Raw genomic sequence first — 17,980 nt, 5'->3', positions numbered from 1 at the left:
TGAAATATCGCGATAGAATATGGGTAAAACGCACCTGCGCAGTGCCTTTGTTTTCATACACACATGGCGGAAAAAGCATGGCAGCGACGAAGAATGAGAAGGGCGAAAGCGGATCGTTAAATGAAACGGATGAACCAGAATTGGTTTGTAAAAATGTTGCAACTTCAGTGGTGTGGAACTGGTTTAACTTTCATCCGTCAGATACACAACAAAGCACTATTTTTAGTAGAGCATGCTAGCGGGCCGTCGTTATTACCGCGTTGTTTGGAAAATGCGGCACACTTAAAATCAATCCTTTGATTTTTCTGAAACTCGACAGTGCCCCTTATAATCCCGTGTGCCTTATGTATGAATTCTGGTTGTGTTTACTGACCTCGAAACGATTTCATGTGGTACACGGCGCTCGAAAATCTGTCAAATGTTTTAGTACGACTTTGCTAAGCTACGAACCCACACCGCTTGATGGATTGTCGGAGCATTACGGCTATCGTAGGCAGGAGCCTCGCTGAGTGATACGTACTGTGCTTCAACATAATATTACCGTATTGTGTGTGTATAACCTCTTTTTTAAGTTTTATGGATATTATACATGGTTATGCTGAGGATATGTCGGCCAATTTCCACTGGAAATGCCTTTTGGTTAAACTGTCAGCAAGGAATTTGCATTTGCACTGTTAAATTTTTATATAACTTTAATGCACATAAAAAACAGCTGCTTGTTTAAATGAAAATACATCGATGGATTTTTTTTTTTTTGCACTAATAAAGTTGTGGAGTTGTAAAGTATTTTGTCTAGTGTCAATTATATCGTCAGTTATATCATTATCACAACTTTTCAAATGTATATCGTGATAAATATTTTTGGTCATATTGCCCTGCTCTAGTTCCTGGTCATTGTGTGTGGGAGACAGTGTTGTAGTGAAGCTTAATTTTTATTGCCAGTTGTTGCAGTGATCAACTAGTCACCTCAGACAGATTGGTAAAGGTTAGCAAATAACTGCTGTCTAATTGATGAACACAGATGGTTTGCTAACACCTGAATATCTGTTTTCACGGAATACAAGTAGTTATTCTGAATTTCAGTTTATTGTGATTTCTTCGATATGTAGACGGCAACAGATTTGTAATTTTCTCCAATTTGTCACAGCTAATCACAATTTGACCTCCTTTGAAGCGATAGCAGACTGTCTCCATTTTATTGCCATTTCATTAGTCTTCTTGTGTTCTCTACTAGTTCGTTAAGTAGACTAGTTTGGGAAAACAAAAAAGATACCAATAGCCAAAAGCTATAGTGCAAAAGAATAGTGCTATGAATACCACTATTGCAGACAATGCTGCTTCTGTGCCTGAAAATGCATCTCATACTACATCTTCAAATGCATTTTGATGCATTTTTATAAACTATTTATAAACACACTGTTCTTCTGCCATATGTATGGACCACTATCTTTAGCAAAACAGTGATTAATTCTACTTCATGTTGAATAAATGTTGTTTTTCCTTTCTTGGACATGTTTCTTACCTTCAAGTGGACATCCCAGACCTGAGCATCATACTGCTGGTGTTGAGAAAAGCAAAATCCGGCTTCCTCGGCCAGTTGACAGAAGAGTCTTAGAGTTTCCCCTCGCTGAGGAGCGAACACCAATGCCATGCCCTGAATAGAAAACAAGTTTTTCTAAAGTTGGACAGTGAATAAATTAAGAGTATATTTCTGGGGTACTTCACACATACTATCACACCATTACTTGTTGTTTAGCTTTCACAAAGGGAAAACAGAGGTAATTGCTAGTGTGTCTTTTTCATGGTACATTTTAGATGATAAACTAAACAAAAATGAAAGGCAAAGCTCTTCTAATCCAATAAACCCAGAAAATGTGAGCAGAAATGCAAAGGTGTGAATTTGTCTACTTGAGTATGTGATTGTGTGTTGGTGCGTCTATGTGTGAAAAAGCCAGAGAAGGAAAAGCGTGTGTGTGTGTGTCTGTGCGTGCGCATGCACAACAGACATCCTGCATATACTAAGAGGATTACCAACAGGTTCAAAGTTTCTTTGAAATCCTTCAGCTTTCAGTTTTATTTCATGTTGATCATGTTATTATTGTTTTAATTAAACAGCGCAAAGAGGGATGCTCACACAATCACACACATACAGCAAATACACCTAATGCACAATGTACAACGACACAACACAAGCTAAAGAACACAAAGGCAGCAAAAACAGCAGGATCAGTGAGTCCGACAGATGATTTTTCATCTTTATATCCAGTAGCATTTCTCCTGTCTCACAAAAAAAACAGAGCAAACGCAAACAAACAGACAAAATTCCTCCCAACACTAATCAGCTGATTAAGAGGATCCAGCCCACCGGATGGACCACCTTTGTCAGAAACAACAAATTAGTGCCATTAGATGGGAGAATTAATTGCTTTGTTAATTGTTTAATCAGCTTAGCAAATTATTAAATATTTGGCAAAGCTTGTTGTGGCAGCATCAGTCTGATGGCCGACACTCAAATCATATTAGCCCCCGAATTATCTCCATTGGATTAAAGAGAGAGACACATGAAGAGAGACTTAACACACAGATGTACAACAATGGCCAGATGTCACGTCTCTCATTTGACAGCATTCGGCTTTTGACCACAGCAACTTCAGGCTGCAAGTGTAATTGCTTATGCCACCGTCTAAAAATGTCAGCTGAAGAAACACGTGTCATTGCTGGAAACCAGTTGAATATAATGCTGACATTATAATCTCTCACTCTTTCTGAGGACCTCAGCTGCTTGCAAAAGAAGTACTAAAAAATCTTAATTTTGAAGGTTGACTAACCAAGAACTGCAAAAGACACAGGTTAGTATTTACCCCTGGTCACAGCAATGAAGATGCTTTTTGAGGTATTTGCTATGAAGATTTCAGCACCAGTCTGGTAAAATGGGAGTGATTCTAATCTTATTCAAGACACTGAGATTAGCCATAAATCAGTCAAGTCGATTTCTTGTGCAAAAAGCAGTCAGCTCATGATAATTTAATATAGTTGTGTTTAAATTTAGTCATTATTTTTAACAATGAGTATGTGGATGGCCAGTTATAAATTATTCAAGATGGGACTTTTTCCCCACTGCACTTTTTCCTCCCTTTAGTCTCCATCTGTTCTTGGAGTCCATCTCCGCCATATCCTCATCATCCTCATCCCTCTCTCTCCCTCCTCATTCTTCCCTTTCTGTGTCCTCACCTGCTTCCTCTCCTCCCCATCTCCTTCCCTTTGGTGCCATTTTCACCTCTTTTTCATAAACAGATATTTCTCATAACAGTCTGGCCTCTGTACTTAAAACGCACCCCTCTTCCCTCAGATGAATAGAAATCTCAACCCTATCTCTTCCAGCCTTTTGCTTTTTTCCCCCCATTTGCTTTGGCTGTCACAGCGTGGGGTCTTATCGCGAGGCCAAAAGGGAAAAGTTGCCTCGGATTTATGATTAAGGGAAGGGAAGGGAAGAGAGAGACGGAGATCAGAGCGATCCATTCAAGTTGCTTATAATAAGCATTAAAGCATTACATGATATTAATCCTGTCAGACTGTTAATGTCTATAGGGTTTCGGGCAAAGCCTAATTATGACTGAGAAGAGTGGGAGGTGATTTAGAGAAAGGGGATAAGCAGAGATATATACAGTAGACACACAAAGGCAAACGCAAACACATGCACACGCACACTTACGCTGGGTTGCAGTAATCTCCTTATAGCATCAACCAGGCTGGCTCTGTACTGGTCCAGAAACAAACTAGGAGGGAGAGGGAGAGTGGGGTTAGAATGCATTCATACGATAGCGGTTCTAGATAAAGCAGCAGACTATTTATTTGCTTTTGTTTACAAATAAATCCACCAAGAGGAAGAGGAGAAAAACAATTTGCATGAGTAAGATGCTCTTCCAGTTTCGGAGAGCATTCTGCTCAGCACTGAGAGGAATGCAGAACATCAGAAAATCCAATGTGCACAGATTCTATCTCCTATAGTAAACATACGCAAGTGTATGAGCAGACATGCACACTTTTACTGAGATGCTAAAAAGCGGCGGTAAAGCACTTTGGATTGGTGGAATTAATACCCAGAGTGTGCTCTCTGAAGTTAATATGAAGATTTAACAACATAAACAACACACGAGAGAAAAAATTAAAACAAATCATGTTCACAAATCCAAATTAACTGGCCTCTGTGAGCACTCACATACAGTAACTCGCACGTGTGCATGTAAGAAACAGTGTGTACATTTTTGTGCGTATAGGTGAATTAGAGTATTCGTGCTCCATGTGTACAACTTTACGCGCACTATATTTTACACCTGTTTTAAATAATTAAAGAACCGTGAAGCTCACTTACAGTGCTAATGCACTTAAGCTATAAGTACGTGTTTATATTTGTGCTTGTCCAACACGTAGGGCTTGTTTTACTCACTTTAGTGTAAGTTTTTCTGTCATCACACGAAAAAATGTGATCTAAATATAAGTAGCTGATAACATGACTGGTAAACAACAGGCCTCTATTGGAGTCACAAAACTACACTTGTCTTTAGAAAGAGGACATTTGTGTGAAGCAGAAAAAGAAAAGAAGCAAGACAGATGAGAATGTTTTCTGTTAAATGCAGAATATCACATTTAAAAAAAAAAACTTAATAAATCATCAAATCCAGCATATTATAATTATTATTGATTTTTTTGGAAACAAATACACCAAAAAAAAACATATATATATTTTTTTTTTATAAAAACATTGAAAAAAATATATTTCACTATTAAATTGCGTCTCAACTCTTAGTTTTACCATTTATGTATTTGGTTTTGTTTTATAGTAAAAATTAAGGCTCCACACTCCTTTTTTCATAATATAAAATATTATTTTATTATTAATGTTGGGGATTTATTTGTTTTTTTTAATAGCCCCAAGCCTTCAACCTCAAAAAAGGGAGATAAAAAGAAACTAGAAAGAGGTGGGATTTTTTTTATTTCCCTGCTGTTGTCACAGTTCTGGGCCATTTTGACCCAGCATTTTGAGTTTCTTAGGTTGTGGTTTATTTTTGCATAATGGATTGTTTTCTGATACTCTTGTGCTTTGTTGATTATTATTAGAATTCTATGTTTCTGTTTATTTTTGTTTAGGGATTAGTTCTTTGGTTGTGTCTCATGTTTAGTGTAGGTTCAGTTCTGTCTGTGTCTTCGTGAAATGGTTTCTTCTTTCCTGTTTTATTGTGAAAGTCCGTGTCTCATGTGAGTGTATTCAGTTTTGCCTCCCTTGTCTCGTCTCGTCAATTACTTCCAGCTGTGTTCCCCACCTGTGTGTAATCTCCCCGTGTTCTTCTGTGTGTATTTAAGTCGTGTCTTCTTATGTTGTAGTCGCTAGTCCGTCTGGGAATCTACCGCGTTTCATCCATGTGTTCTCCCTGCTGTCTACCGTCATATGCCTCTGCTCACCCTCCTTCATGTTCGTGTTTAGTAGTTTAGTTTTCCCAGTTCAGGTTATCTTTAGTTCTGTTTGCCGTTTTCAACTTGTGTTTTGTCTTACAATAAACCTCCTTCGCACCTCCACGAGTGCCTGCAATTGGATCCTCCTTTATTTTTCTCCACACGGCTCATTCCACTCGCTGTGACAGCTGTTCTCTATTTTTTCCCCCTCAAAACAAAATGTGGTACATGACAGGAGATAACAAATAAATGTCAATTTAATTTTAATACCCAAGAACGTTTCTTTTTGAGAAGTGAAAAGTGACAGGTTTATGTCACTATATTCACAGTATTAGTGACAAATGAACCCTTCTAACTTGTAAAAACTAATATACGTTATTATTTTGATTCAAGATGGTGCAACAGACACAATGAGGTGTTTGTATCACAGTGTTTGTGGCAATGCAGGAAGCATGTTTTCAGACTGAATATTTCAAATTCAGGCATATATAATTATGTATGTTATTTATGGCATTATTAGGTCAACAAAAAATGAAAGCTTGCTACATTTTATATTTTTGTTTTCAATGTAATTGTTAAAAACCTTACAGAAGAAAAAAGTTGAATTATTTTTGCATTGAGTATCGAGGTCTCCAAAAATCCTGACACACAAAAATACAGAAAATGTATTTGTGGTTGAAATGCACCAACTGAAAAATTAATAAAGAAGTGTATGAAACTGCCTTTTCTGAAACCGCTAATCAAAAAGTGTTGAAGAAGACTGGAGGAGTTTTATCACTGCATTTACCGCCCTCCAACAAGAATCGCAAAGATGGTTGGAGAACATTACTGAAGAAAAAGCTGTTTTAAAGGGCATTACATTGATTTAGATTGATTTTGTGGAGACTCACCTAACCTTGAAGTCTTCTACCTTAAAATTTAAAGACTGACATAATGGAAACCTGCTTTTTCAACCCCAAAAAGTGAGTAGGTACCCATGATTTAACCGTGGAAACAGATTTATTTTGCCACAACTAAAGTAACACACAACACGAGCACGCAGGCTTAAATCAGCTCCAGTCATTCAAAGGAAAGTAGCACCTTTCTATCTACTCACAAAGACAAATTTCAATCCATTATGCAATGGAGTAGTGCACTATGAGTGTGTGTGTCTATTATCACAGATGAGAGTGGAGTAATTTGACTAAAATGCAACAATACAGTGCAGATTTGACATAATCCTGCACATCCGTCCAACTGTCCAGTGGAGTGGCAATCTGGATTCAACCTTCCAATCACAGTCTCTGACCTTTCCTCATTCAAAATCCTCTGATCCCCACGAGGAATGAGAGGTGCATGTAACAGGATCTGCTCTCTCCATGTTTGCCGGTACATAAACAGATATGTTCTTGCTTTTTTTTTTTTTTTTTTTTTTGGGGGGGGGGGGTAAAAACTCTGCACAAACCAGCATTAAAACAAACATGTGAGCACATATATGTAAAGCTGCTTACTCTTCCAAGGCTACATGGAGGTGTGAAGTTTATTTGACTTGAAAGGTGAGAGGTTTCAGTTTGGTTTATTTTGCCACAGATATCAGTTCACAGGAAAAGTGAGTGGCAAGGAAAACAAGGAAGTGAGCTTGCTGGGTGGAGGTAACGGCTGGGACAGACGTATAAACACACATGTACAGACACACGCTAAGGCCAAGGGAAGGACATAGTGTCATTCAGAGGGCAACAGTTTTAAAAAATGAGCAATGGTCAATGCTGATGTCTGCAATTCCAGTAGAATATTGTGGCTTGAAAGCTAAACCACAAATAAGGCTGGACAAGTTACACAAAGTAAACCTTTAATGAGCCATTTACCAAGATCTATAAAGGAATTATGGAGCCATTAGTTTAAGATTATTACCTCAGGTATGGGGGTAACAATAACCCCCTTTGAAATTGATTACACCAAGCAACAGGCAGCAACCCCCTACAACTACTCAGGACCGGTGGTTGCCAGATGGTTGCTAACCTCTCTCTTGAAGTCTTTTGAGTTTTTAAAATTTGGAAAATTTGGGCATTGCTTTTTTTAAAGTTTGACACACAACAATTTACAGTATTTATTTTTTAAGTTTTCTTGCTATTAAGTTTTTTTTAAAATATGATTTCACTAAATATCAGTCACCTCTACAGCAGGGTTTGCATTCCTGATTGAGGTACTTCACTCTGTATCTCTTTTTATATGGTGCTAGTAATACATTAAAAATATTTTTTGCAGCAGTTTGGCTTCTGGGATGTTTAATATAGTGTTTGCAATTTAAAACCACATTCCTGTTTAAAACCCTTCCACATTCTTTAATGCATTCTCTGTCTTTTCTTTTTAAAGTTTTGAGGTATTATTTTAGATTCACAAAATAAGTGCTCTTTCCCTTTAAGGTCACCTCTGATGAGCTCAGACTGTCAGAGGCCTATTGTCTTGTGATGACCCCACCCACCCAGGACAGCCCAGCAAAATCAGTCAAAACAGACCAGAGGTCAAAGGGCGAACGGGTGTGTGAATCTGTTGCTACTAAATTTGTCTGCTTATACACATACGTGCACTGATGATGTCAAGGCCTCAATGGTGAGACTATAAAAACAAATGACATCATTTACTAAGTCTATGTTCCCAAGGATTACGGTGCAATGGTATATATTTTTTATATGCATTATAAGAATATAAAAGACAGTATTATCATCCATCCATCCATTCTCTTCCACTTATCCTTATCAGGGTTGCAGGGGGGCTGGAGCCTATCCCAGCTGTCATAGGGCAAAGGGCGGGATACAACCTGGACAGGTCACCAGTCTATCGCAGAATCATCAGTTAACCTAGCCCCAATAACTGCATGTCTTTGGGAGGAAGCCGGGTTACCCGGAGAGAATCCACGCAAACACAGGAGAACATGCAGTGATGATGTATTTGAGTTTCACTTGATTAAATTCAATTGATTCATGTCAGATTATTTAGTCCCAGACTATCCAGGAAATTTACTCTCACTACATTGCAGTCATGTGGGAAAACAAGACTAACCTACTTAAGACGGAAACAGCAACACAACGTCACAACAGTTTCTACTGAGTCTGCTTATCCAATTCAGTTTCACAATGGGGAGCCTATCCCAGCTGTCACAGGGAGAAAGGTGTAGTACACAAAGAGACAGACAACCTTTCACGCTCACAATCACACCTATGGCCAATATAGAGATTTAACCTGGTGGATTTGGATCCAGGATAGTGCTAGCCACCACACCACCATGCCACCCGTGTACCATTCCAGTATCAGAAAACGCAAATTTAACATTTTAAATAAATAATTCTATGAGTAAATTGCTGCCACAAAAGTAGTGCTAAACTAGATGTTGTTTTTTAAAATTAATCATAAATATTGAAACGAACGTTCTTTCTTCATCCACGAACATGTTGAAGCAACACTCACTTGTTTATTGATTCGACAACATTAATACTGCAAAAGACTCCCATTACATATTTCTGACCTTCGGCTCAGAGGGATATTACTAAAAGGCATCTCACAGAGCTTTCAACAAAGATATATTTGTGTTTTGTGTGCGTGTGCCAGTAATGTGTCTCTAAACTAATGCAATCCAGCATAACGATGAGCAGTAAAGTGAAACACAAAAACAGGTGTGTATGGATACAGGACTGCAAATATGAATAAACAGAAGATGACAATTACATAGATACAGTGAAAACCAGAAGGATGCAGAAACTTGCACAAACTCACTGTCACACACACACAAAGAGGGCTTTATCTCACTCCCTACACATGGACAGCTTTTGGAGAAAGCAGACATGCCAACATCCCAGCCAAAGATTCTCTGCCACCCTCATGCCCACTGCAGGAATCCCTCTCTCTCTCCCTGCCAGACAAACACAAATGTGAGGAGGCACACAACACTATTTCTGCTATGCTGGGTCCTACTTCACTGAAACTTCCTTTCTCGGTGTAAATGGCTGAAAGTTTCCACATAAGACTTTCATATTTGACCAAAATTGTCTCATAAATACAGCGTGAACTGAAATTAACTGCTTGCTTCCTTCTTTAACCCATCTTCTATCACATTGTACTGTATTAACTATAAACTCAACAAAGCCTCTTTTTTTTGTTAAAACATTGAGTGAGTGACAGTTTGTTTTCTGACAAGCAAGTGTTCATAGTTACAGAACTGGGTGACTTTCTGTATAGCTAGATCATCTGCTGAAAAACTTCCCTCAAAACATTCAATAAACCTGAGAGTGACTTTCACTCTTAAGAAAGGAATACAAGTTCTGATAAAATAAAAGACTGTCTTTTACCTTTGCAGCATTCTAACACTTCATTGAGCTGCTGACCTTTTGTTCACAGTTAGGCAGTCCCGTTTGCTCCTTCCAGTTGTATTCCTTATATTACTGGCACAAGTCTTTAATTTTTTAACTTACTACTTTTAAGGCCATGCATCATGAAAAGTTTATTATCCTTAAAATTCAGGTGCCCACAGCAGAAAATCACTTCTTTTTTGCAATTTTGCCATTTAAAGGTAAATGGCCATGAGTTCACTAATAAAATTGGGGGGTTGGTGCCTAAGGTGTTTATGAAGTAACCTCAATAACCTCATGATCCTTAAATGCTGTTCTGATTGGCTCTGGCTCTGATTTCACATCTAATAATACCAACACAGAATATAAACACCTATGATTTAAAAATTACATTTTCACTGTATACTTTCACTTTAACAGCTGAATTACTGAAAATAAGTGATAGATAAAAGGAGTTTTTGTATTGTTAGGTAATCCATAAATAAATAGCAGAGGAGTTCCTGTTTTTCACTATTTACTGTAGAAATTTATAGACATCTTCTCTGAATTAGCAAAAATACAATTTGTTTATTATATTTGTTTCTTAAAGTTAAACCCAAAGAGCTGTTCTGCTTGGTCTCTATATTTACTACTGCATTGTTTCTTTATTGTTTCTTCAACAGAGAAAAACTGCAATGTATTGTTGAAACTGGACTTCTTTCACTATAAAGACACCTCTGGGATTAAAAGTCTTTACAGTGAAAAAAAAAGAGGGACACAGTTTATATTATATCATGTATCTTATGTTAGTTTCACTGGTGTGCTCTGCTAGAGACCATATTAGGCTGTATTGAATATGGCTGACTATGTAAGAGGAGTGTGTCACTTCTGGTTTAGATGATAAAGTTTCTGAGTTCTAAGTGGTAACAGGTTCATTAAGTGAAAGCATTTAAATAACATTTCTAAATGCAGAATTTAGGCAACACCCCCAGGATAATCAGGATTGCCAAATAAGTTTCTTCCCTTTTCCTCTCCTCTCATCTCTCCTGTCTTCTCAGCAGTGGTCCCGCTGATATCAGCAGGAGTCATAATTAATGGAGTGGAAGTTGCATTGTTGACCTTTTCGCAGGTGATCATCACAATGACGTTCCCGTTAATTGACCAGCCATCACTCTTCAGCCACCACCACTGCAATTATCACACAATCGCTCACTTGCATACACTTGAGAAAAGAGGACGCTACACAAAAACATCTTGCAGCACATGCGCACACGTTTACAGACTCACAACTACAAGATAAATCTCTGCTGAGAGAAATGGCGAAAAGAACCTGTGATATCAAAACTTTACATGCAATTTACTCGCTTCTCACGTTGTATGCTTCTATCCGTCATACACACACGTGCGTATACACTAGTTCACTGTAAAATATCCTCTATTAGCGGACAGCTCTCTTTCTCTCTCTGGGTGTTATACCTGGCTATTACTCATAATGACTGTGACATTAAAATAATGATAACGCTGTTTGCTAATGCTGCACTTAGCGCACATGCACGTACTTGTGCAGACAGATACACACAGACTATGCACAAGATGAAGTAGGCAAAGTGATTTTGCTTCAACCAACAGAATGTCCATCTTTTCAGAGTATGTTTGTATGTGAATGTGTGTAAGTCAATGTCCAGGAGTGGTGGACGGTAAATGCCATTTATCCACCTGCAAAGGTTTTATAACGTCAAAGGAAGTGCTGGTGTACTGCTCCACAAACAGGACAGTTTTCAGAGTTGTGTTGGAAACCCTAAACGCTTTCAGGGTGACTGAAGAGGATAATAAAACTGGAGCCTAAAAAAAACTTTAAGCCCTTTGTTACAGTTCTAAACTTGGACACTAGGGAGGCATGTCATTCAAAACACGCCATTATATTCAGACAGTGTCAAAATCTCAGAATAAATCTTGTGATGATCACGGGTTCACAGACATGGATGCATTCACACATATATAGAAGTAAAATGAGGACTACCTGAAAATACCGACAAAATCTATTTTATCTTTGTGTGGCTGAACAACATGAAAAAAGTTGGAAAAAGAAAAGAAAACAAGAAAAGGACATCTTCTTCATTCAAGTGCTCTTTTTAGGGATAAGCACACCAACCCTCTGCATGTTCTCCTTCACGACATCCATGAATTTTCACTGTAATCCTGCTCTTTTCTTTCTGCCTGGAAGCTCTATCTTTATCATCCTCTGCCTAATATATCCACTATGGGGCGATCGTGGCTCAAGAGTTGGGAGTTCGCCTTGTAATCGGAAGGTTGCCGGTTCGAGCCCCGGCTTGGACAGTCTCGGTCGTTGTGTCCTTGGGCAAGACACTTCACCCGTTGCCTACTGGTGGTGGTCAGAGGGCCCGGTGGCGCCAGTGTCCGGCAGCCTCGCCTCTGTCAGTGCGCCCCAGGGTCGCTGTGGTTACAATGTAGCTTGCCATCACCAGTGTGTGAATGTGTGGATGACTGGATATGTAAAGCGCTTTGGGGTCCTTAGGGACTAGTAAAGCGCTATATAAATACAGGCCATTTACCATTTCACTATGCTTCGTCTGAACAAATTTACCTCCTTTTGTTTTTTTGTTAATGCTACTGTCTCCCAACCATACATTCTGCACTCTGGGTTTGCATTGCCCCTATCAGACATAAGCTGAAATGTCAAACAGACAGTATTCTGAATGTTCATAATCACAGGATAGTATCATCAGCCTATGTCAGCAGTGCCCCGCCCCTTGTAAACAGCCCGCTGTATTTTCTTCTTTGGGGATCTTTTGGCTTCTCTGGATTTTATTTAGGCCAAATTCTCTGTCAATTTTATAATCACCTTCCACACCGGATATCTGCTTGAAAGTTTTCTTGAAAGTTCAAAAGTCCTAAAGTTTCATCTTGAGGATTCATTTAACCACTAGAAGACGTTGGGTTGCCACTGCGACAGGTACAGCATACGTGTTATCTCCTGACAGATTCTACTTCATTGCCAACATACATTAAGTAGCGAAGTGTTTTAGTGGAAAGTTTTACAGCGACTCAAAGAAGCCTTGACACTCCAAATGACAGTTAGCTATTTTTTTTTTATTCTTCTTTATGTATGAACTGGTACACACAATGCTTTTCTACTCTGTTTGAGCACTCAGAGCACTGTCTTACTCATTCACCCATCCTCACACACATTAATTCAAATACTTGATTTTCTAGGCCACAATACTTTTAGCAAAAATTCACATATTCACACATACCAGTGGATGCGTTGGAGGCAAATCGGGTTGAAGTTTTTGACAACCTGAAAACAGAACCCTGCGGCCCAGTTTCCTCTAAGAACACCTGGATTACAGTATCTTACTGGGTTATTATGGAACACCAGCTTGAAGCAGAAAAAAAAGATGTAGTTCCCAATTTGTCTGAAGATCTACATTTCAGTGACCGATGGGCTAATTGTTATGTTTATGTTGCTCTATCTCTCCATTTCCATCTCCATTTCTGCTCCTCCCTCCATCCACCCTCAACTCTTTCTCTATCTTACCGAGTCTCCTTCCTTGTCAAGATGCAATTATTTGCAATTTGCCTAAGTCATCCATTTGCTGGGACACCAAGCAGAAAACGAGGCAATTTGGTGTAAAATGGAGGCAGGCGGGTGTCTGAGCATATGCATGTATGTGTGAATGTGAGTGTGTGGACAAGGCAGGGGAAGGTCCAGGCGCTGGTGGGGGGCCATGTAAAGACTGTCACACAGAAGTGAAAATTAATGTCATGAACGCACACACAGATCGTGTATATGTACTGGCTGTGTGTGTGTGTGTGTGTGTGTGTGTGTGTGAACCTACCAGTCTGCACACATGATGAAATCAAAGTGACCCTCCAGTGCAGAAATATCCATCTCACAGTCCCACCTTACTACCCTGTAACACACACATAAAAGAGAGACTAAAGTTGAGTATCTGAGGGGAAGGTGACAGAAGACAACCAGTACTGATAAAACACTACACCAAGCAAAAGCCTCTTTTTTTCCTTTTTCTTCCCTCACTGCTCTCTTTAGAGCTTCTTGCTCTCTGACAGGTCTCTTACTGACCCCCACTGTTTTTCTGCTTCAGAGGAGACCTGGAGAAAGCATCAGGAAGGGAAGACATGTCACCTGTGAGGTAAAGAGAGGTGGCTTCTGACATGACACTTGACATTTATACCATGTGAACACACACGTGCACCCTTAAAGGCCACCTCTATAGAGGTTTCCAGTCAACATCCACACTCTCCTCTTTCTTGCTCGATAGATACGATGACGGACAATGTGCAGTGACACCAAATGGTTTTCACCTTACACAACGTATGCTACTCAACCCTATTCACACTAGAAAAAAACACTATACATTTGAAGATACATACGGTAGGATGAGCTGTTGTTTGAAACGGGGAGAGCTTATATCCCCATGGCTCTATACAGTATGTAGTAATTTAATGTATTCATCTGCAGGTTCTCCTCAAAAAGTAATCATCACAGTTTGAAACTAGAACAATAGTACCTTAAAGTGCCATACTATTGAGGGTTACTAATAAAAAGGTGTCAGCTTCTAACCTGGAAAATGTCAGTAATTTTCATCCACAATTCTTGTGACGTCTTTAGCTAAAATCACTCCCTGTAGTCAGTGTTATGTTTGTTTTCTTCTTGATTTAGCTGGACTCATACATCTGCAAGGGATTAAGATAGATATTTCACTCAGGGACAACACTGATAATTGCTTATCTAGTCCCAATTTGTATGTACTTTTTTAAATGAATTTTTGGTATTAATGAGGAACCTTGTCCAGTACTTTACATATTAATGTTGCCATACACATTAAACATGTTCTCAAATCAGATTTCAAGTGTAATGCCCCCCACTCCAGCCACTTCTGATATTTTGAAGAATTTGGACTAAAACTTCTCTAGGCTCCAGCTCAGTTTCAAGTAGGGCTGCCACGATTAGTCGACTAGTCACGATTACGTCGACTATCAAAATCGTCGACGACTGATTTAATAGTCGATGTGTCGTTTGAAGCTTTGTAAGATCCCAAAAGACGCAGGAATAAGTAGTAGGATTTAAGAGTGTAATAACGGACTGAAACAGAAGATGGCAGCACTGCATGTACAAGGATGCCAGCTGCCGTTAAACCCCGAAGAAGAAGAAACTGTGTCCCAGAATTCATAGCGCGGCCCAGCTCAGTTTCCAACAATGGCGGCAGCTAGTTAGTTTTAATATTAGTCTTATTATTCTTTCTGGGTCACAAAATAAACGTTTAACATATTTTCAGGCGAGAATGTAGCTGTGTAAACCTCAAATATCTACTCAGTTTATCAAGACACCACATATTTTCAAAAGCGCTCCGACGTTTTCAGAGACGTCTGTTACCCACTAGCTCGATAGCTAGCCGGGGGCAAGGCTCACTAGAGCCGTGAGAACACCGGACTCCCGGCAAATCGTTTTCAAACCCACCGCTGTCTTTCACTACTCAGGTTAAACATATATAAGTCACTTAGATAACTTAAAAATGTTATTGTTTGGCTTTTTGTAGTATTTTATTTGTTCCTGAGTAAATCGGTTTGGCTGAGATTAAAGATATAGTTTTTACACAGCTGAATAAACATCAAGCAGACAGCTGATTATCAGAAGAATATACTCTGGTGTCCTATTATATTTTAGATAGCAAGGAGTTTATTAAACTTCACCGAAACAATCTTCAAATGTCATTAAAATTTAATAAACTATCATCTTGTCTTTATTTTTAGTTAGCACATACCTTAAAAACTTAAAGCTGTAAGCTAATGATAGTTATTGCACCAGCAGCATCTGCCCTTATATAAGCTGTACGTTTTACGTCCAATGGATGCATGATTTGATTAGTCGACTAATCGCAAAAATAATCGGTGACTAGTCGACTATCAAAATAATCGTTTGTGGCAGCCCTAGTTTCAAGGCAAAACCAGTAGATGATGCCATTGGTTGATAGTGCCAGATATTAACGTATATCTGTGTGTCTATGGCACTGATAGATTTTAATAATAACAATGCGCTGTACAATTCCACTATTCATTCACTCTCACATTCACACACTACTACACAAGCTACAGTTGTAGCCACAGCTGCCCTGGGGCAGACTGACAGAAGCGAGGCTGCCATATCGCGCCATCGGCCCCTCTGGCCATCACCAGTAGGCGGTAGGTGAAGTGTCTTGCCCAAGGACACAACGACCAAGACTGTCCGAGCCGGAGCTCAAACCGACAACCTTCCGGTTACAAGACGAACTGCCAGCTCTTGAGCCACGATCGCCCTAACATAAATATCACGTTTTTCATGTTTTAATAGAGTCAAATTCTTGCTGTTTATGTAGGTTGAGGGTTCTGTGGTCTTTGGTTTGCCAGGTTTCCAGCCTCAGTCATCAGGCTATGGTATCTGACTCTGCATTTCAATAATTACTTTCTCAATTACTGGCCACTGCTATGAGCCTAACTGCATTGATGTTTAAGTTTTTGTTGTCGGTTACCAGAGTTCGATATGCCATTTCTTTCATGCTCCAGTTTGCCTTTGAGATTGTATAAAGACTGTGCTGATACCGTGTACCGTTAGAGGAGCTCTGTTTTTCTCTCCATCTCTTCTTCCACACCATTTTCCCTTCCTCTTATTCACACTGTCAGGCAGATTGGGGGATTATTAATTAGGCATTATTAACACTCAGTAAACAAAACATTAGGCCCCGCTAGAAACACAATCTCGAATCACAGCAGGCGGTCCCAACACACGCGCACACATATGCGTGGATGTGCGCACACCATCACACGACATGCCCCTCCCCATCCATCCCCTTGTACAATCGCATCGTGCCCTTCGCCCTCTCTTGCAGCGCAGAGATGACAGCAGGCATAATCTGAAAAGAAAACAATCAAAGTAATGTAGCCTAATTATACGTTTACTTTTTCACTCCATCTTCCACTCATGTAAATATGCGCAGAAACGCGAGACAGCGAAAGAGAGAGAAGAGGTAGGGGACCAAAATCGTCAGTCAATGGAAAAAAGCCTTTTTAAGGCAGGGACAACAATTAACTACGTTTTAGCCCGTCCTTGCATATGAGGTGTGAGTCTGTGTGTGCGCGCGTGTGCAATGGAAAGTTATCTCATTGGTTTCCGGATGAGAAACCCCTATCAAAGAGGGTCTTTTTCTTTGATGATCCCACAAGCGTGTGCATATACATATTTTGCACTTAAAGAACGGGTATTACAGTATGTAACTAACCATTTCATATAAACATTTTTTTAAGTGGCATATTTATTGAAGATAAAATTCTGAGATTCACACAATAAAATGGCATTAAAGTGCCAAGGCAAGTAAAAAAAAATGGTCTTACCTGGAAGATACATATGTTGAGCCAAACTTTCCAGCTTGCCTGTTTTTCTCAACCAGCCCTCGAACATCTGGCGTGCCACAGTCAAGGATTGATGAAGCATACAAGATTCAATCTCTGGACATACAATTTAATAAAAAAATAAAAGAAATAAAAGAAAGATGCTAAGAGTAGATCAGAGAGAGAGAGAAAAGTCAAAGGGTGTGTGCTAAATCACTGCAATTAGGACATAAATACATATTGAAACATGAGCAGAACTGAAATATTTGTATCCATGAAATTAATTGTTCAAGATAGTGTACAGTGCAGTTTTTCGATAGAAATTTCTGCTGTAAAAACTTCTGTTGGATTTTATTTAATACTATTATCAGAATATATATTTTTTAGAAATAAAAGTTTCCAGTCACACTTCAATTCTATGTATTTTGCTTCCAAGGAGCCAAACCTTCTTGTAGTTTTGTGGTGGTCTTGAGTAGTAGTTCTCCAGGCTTTCTGAAGGTCCTTTATTTGTGTGTGTGACTTTGATTGTTAAGCCATTTTAACACGGACCTATGAATCATTCAAGCAAAAAAGGCACCTAACTCAAAGCATAAACCCATGTTGTGCCTACACATAATAGATAACTTAGCATAGAACCAACTTTAAGTTGTATCTTTAGGCTTGTCATTGGCTGGACAGAGTGGAAAAAATGCAGCAAACATACAAAGAAGAGCTTTGAATGTCCCACAAGAGACCTGGAGAACTTTTCCTAAAGACCAAAGAAATTAGAAAAGAGATTTTCTAAGAAAGTTGGAGGTGTGTTGAAGAATAAAAGTTGTCAT

General features: G+C 39.1%; 1 protein-coding gene across 1 annotated transcript in view; it reads right to left on the bottom strand.

Annotated features, from left to right (window-relative positions):
- camkmt (calmodulin-lysine N-methyltransferase) overlaps positions 1-17,980 on the bottom strand; it is a 108,552-nt gene that overhangs the window by 11,576 nt on the left and 78,996 nt on the right. The window contains exons 8-11 of the mRNA XM_084947625.1: positions 17,163-17,229; positions 13,613-13,687; positions 3,713-3,776; positions 1,523-1,654 (exon numbers count right to left, since the gene is read on the bottom strand). Of these exons, the coding sequence (XP_084803751.1) occupies positions 1,523-1,654; positions 3,713-3,776; positions 13,613-13,687; positions 17,163-17,229 (338 nt within the window). The remainder of the gene's footprint in view (positions 1-1,522; positions 1,655-3,712; positions 3,777-13,612; positions 13,688-17,162; positions 17,230-17,980) is intronic.

Source organism: Perissodus microlepis, chromosome 13 (genome assembly GCF_051167445.1).
Source record: "Perissodus microlepis isolate ML-2025 ecotype Zambia chromosome 13, ASM5116744v1, whole genome shotgun sequence".
In the NCBI taxonomy this organism is placed as follows: domain Eukaryota; kingdom Metazoa; phylum Chordata; class Actinopteri; order Cichliformes; family Cichlidae; genus Perissodus; species Perissodus microlepis.
Note: the sequence above shows the minus strand (reverse complement) of the source record. Positions and strands in the feature narration are given on the sequence as shown.